Source organism: Salminus brasiliensis, chromosome 6, assembly GCF_030463535.1.
Source record: "Salminus brasiliensis chromosome 6, fSalBra1.hap2, whole genome shotgun sequence".
Classification (NCBI taxonomy): Eukaryota; Metazoa; Chordata; class Actinopteri; order Characiformes; family Bryconidae; genus Salminus; species Salminus brasiliensis.
The window spans coordinates 41,669,200-41,672,421 of NC_132883.1; the positions used below are offsets into that span (position 1 = coordinate 41,669,200).

At 39.0% G+C, this 3,222-nt stretch overlaps 1 protein-coding gene across 1 annotated transcript; it reads left to right on the forward strand.

Annotated features, from left to right (window-relative positions):
* Positions 1–481: 481 nt before the first annotated feature.
* Positions 482–2,689, forward strand: LOC140556983 (beta-microseminoprotein-like). The gene is made up of 4 exons (XM_072681105.1): positions 482–586; positions 946–1,039; positions 1,353–1,467; positions 2,319–2,689. The coding sequence occupies exons 1-4, from the start codon at positions 584–586 to the stop codon at positions 2,443–2,445; spliced, it is 339 nt and encodes a 112-aa protein (XP_072537206.1). The 5' UTR covers positions 482–583; the 3' UTR covers positions 2,446–2,689.
* Positions 2,690–3,222: the final 533 nt, after the last annotated feature.

A 3,222-nucleotide genomic window follows, 5' to 3' on the forward strand; every position in this document is an offset into this window, starting at 1 on the left:
TGACCTACATGAAGAACCGTGGTCATTTTACGATAGAGTTTACCACCCCGTCACATTTTGTTTTTAATATGTCTCCTGTATTTGAATAATAATGTTAATAATATTTGTGTTTCTGTTTGTTTTTGCGGTGGGTTGATTGTCTGTATGTCTGGTCAGTGTATTCAAATTAGGCAGCAAGCGAACAGTCAGTTCTTGAAGGTGATGACCCCTAGAGATGGGGCTGGGGAGTGTCTCATACAGACTGACAAGAGATCAGTGTAAACACAGACAGGCACCCAATAAACCTGTCTGAGGCCAATCCCACGTTCCCACAGTTAATGTCAGTTGACTTGAGAAAAATATGCAATATGCAAAACAATAGTGTGGAGTGTCTGTATACTGTATACTCTGGACTATTTTTTGTCTCTATTAAGGAGGAATGTGCAGTTCTTCTAAACCCATCAGGTGCTCCAACACAAACATCTGTTCAGTCCGTGTACTTTGGCCTTATGCATCACAGCGTCGCTGCACCCACCCCTTTTTGCTCCATTTCAAAGCCACTGGTGATCGCAGACCTCATAGCATCCACACCTAACCTGGAACCATGGTAAGTTCACACCATTCTTAGGTCAAACACAGCTGTCATCTGGCTAATGAGCTTTACGTATCTTCAGTATTTACTTGTTCAGTTATTAAAGATGTTTCTGATAGGCCTGTATGTCTAAAGTAGAAGTAGAAGAAAGTAGAAGTAACTACAGTCGGTCACTTGGTGGCTTCAGCATAGTGTAGATTCTCGGAGTTTACACATCTTATCTGGCTAACTGCCTTATTTACATGGCGAGAGTGGCAGAGCTTAAAAAATGAGTTGTGGTATTAAAAAAATCCTACATGTTAGAGCAAAACTGCACTTCTGTTGCAAAATGGACATTGCAAAATCAGTGTGTTTACTTGCTTCTTGTTCCAAAGTCCATGTTGAAGAGCTCAGTGTTTTTGGGGTTTGTCCTGTTTGCTCTCGTTCCTCTGAGCAATGCGGCCTGCTGGCAAGAGTTCCTGAAAAAAGGTACATGTCCACACGTACCATCGCTGCGAATCCCCTCTGTTTTTCTCCAATTTAGCCATTTTCCATTTTGTGCTACAATTTGAATCCCATTGCTAACACTGTGTCCACATATGACCAATAGAAATGCACCAAAATGACTACATTTCCATTGCCTTCTACTGAAAGTTAAGAAGTTTTGTTTTCTTCTTCTGTAAAGCTGCAGTTTTGGAGATGTAAGGTTTTCGTGTGGCCACAACAATACAGTACACACCCACACACATGAACTCATACTTTGCTGATTGATCCTGTGTGTTGAACTTCTCACCTCTGACAGATGCAACCCATTGCCAGGACGCTCTGGATAAGACCTGGCACGTCGTAGGATCCTCCTGGACCAACAGCAAGTGTGACAAGTGTACATGCAACAACTTAATGAGCTGCTGTAACGGGTAAGTGTCCAGTAGATGCGCTGGCCGAACGAACAAACACAAGCAAGCAGGTTTGAGATCTGAAACTTTCCTAGTTCACATGTCTGTGGTTTTGACATTCAGGACGTCCTGAAGGTAGATGTTAAGGGACATGTCAATGCCATACGCTGTTAAGGAACGTTTGAAACCTCTTAAGGTGCTTTGAGGAACCTTCAAGAAGCCTAAAGTCTAAAAGCCTTTTTCCTGAAGGTTCCTCAAGAGCTGGTTCCGCACCTTAAGACGTTCCTTCTGATTTCACATTTTATTATTTCTTATTTTTATTATCACAGTGCACCCACTAAGACTTTACCCCACTCACACTACACCTGAACTCACACCCACCCAGAGCCTTTTTTAAATAATGTAAACATTTAGATTATATCAAACCTATACATTTAACTGTTTACCAGTGCAGTATTGTAAACAGAGAGTGTGTATATGTAAAGTAATGTGTAAATATTTAGTATATATACATATATATACATACATATATACATGTGTATATATACATATATCTATATATATATAAATATATATATATATATATATAGATATATACATACATATATTTATGTGTATATATACATATAGATATAAATAGATAGATATAGATATAGATGTATATATATATATATATATATATATATTGAGTAATTATTATATATATATTTTGAGTATTCTCGAGAACAGCGTTGCTGTCCAGTCAGTGTCCTCCTTGCAGGGTGTGTGGTCAGCAAGCTACAGTAGTAATAGTGGCTAATCAGCTGATTGTGTGTGCAAGCCTCAAGACAGATCATAAGGAGGTAATAATTCTCTGCTCATTTCTTTCGCAGATTGCCGTCCTCCGTGCACTATTCCGAAGACTGCACTGTGGAATATGATTATAACGCTTGTACATATAAAGTGGTTCAAAAGAGCGACAGGAGCATACCATGTCCTCACAGAGCCGTTGGGAAGTGATCATAATCTTCTCACAGCACCAGCCTTTTCAGCCAGGGCGTCCTGCTACAGAATATTACAACTACTAGCTAGAAGCTCTGAGCATGCAGATGAAGAAGTAGTGTCTAATAAAAGTCACAAGACTGTATGGATTATATAATGTAGTACAGCTCTGCTTCATAAACAATGTTTTCTTAGCTCCTCCCTTTCCGCTTCACATTGTATCTTTGGATAATTGTGTCCATTAAAACCATACTACTACAAACGGCTGATTCTGAGAATAAATTCTGGATATTTGCATATACACAACTTTGACATTTCATCTGTACTACATACTGAAAACCTAGTTAGTGCTGCTATTTAGTACACAAACAGCCATTACTTTATAAATGTAGCTATAGCACTTTAACGAACATCTGTTTCCAGTCCGTTGTCAAGCTAATGTACTGGTAGAGCAGCCTGCTATGAGATAAGCATAAAAACACAGGTTACAGCCTTTTCTATTATTAGAAATTAGTGCATGTGCAACTAAAAGACAATTTTATCCTTAACTACCGGACACACCACGCAATTTCACTTAAGGCACTACATTTCCCATAATGCTTCAGGTTATTTCCAAAAGTGAGCAGCTAGCTAGCTACTAATGCTTAAAGTCAGAGCAAGAAAGAAAGTCAGCCGCACAACAGATGAGAAAAAGAAAGCTCGTATACCATGTTAGCAAAGGCTACATTCATGCTAGCTGACAAGCATATTTACCATTAGTAGCTAGAATTTGACTTTCACCTTTGACCCATCCGT

Coding starts and splice junctions, on each gene's coding strand:
- LOC140556983 (XM_072681105.1), top strand. Junction 1,040..1,352: donor GCAAGAGTTCCTGAAAAAAG/GTACATGTCCAC, acceptor CACCTCTGACAG/ATGCAACCCATTGCCAGGAC. Junction 1,468..2,318: donor TTAATGAGCTGCTGTAACGG/GTAAGTGTCCAG, acceptor TTTCTTTCGCAG/ATTGCCGTCCTCCGTGCACT.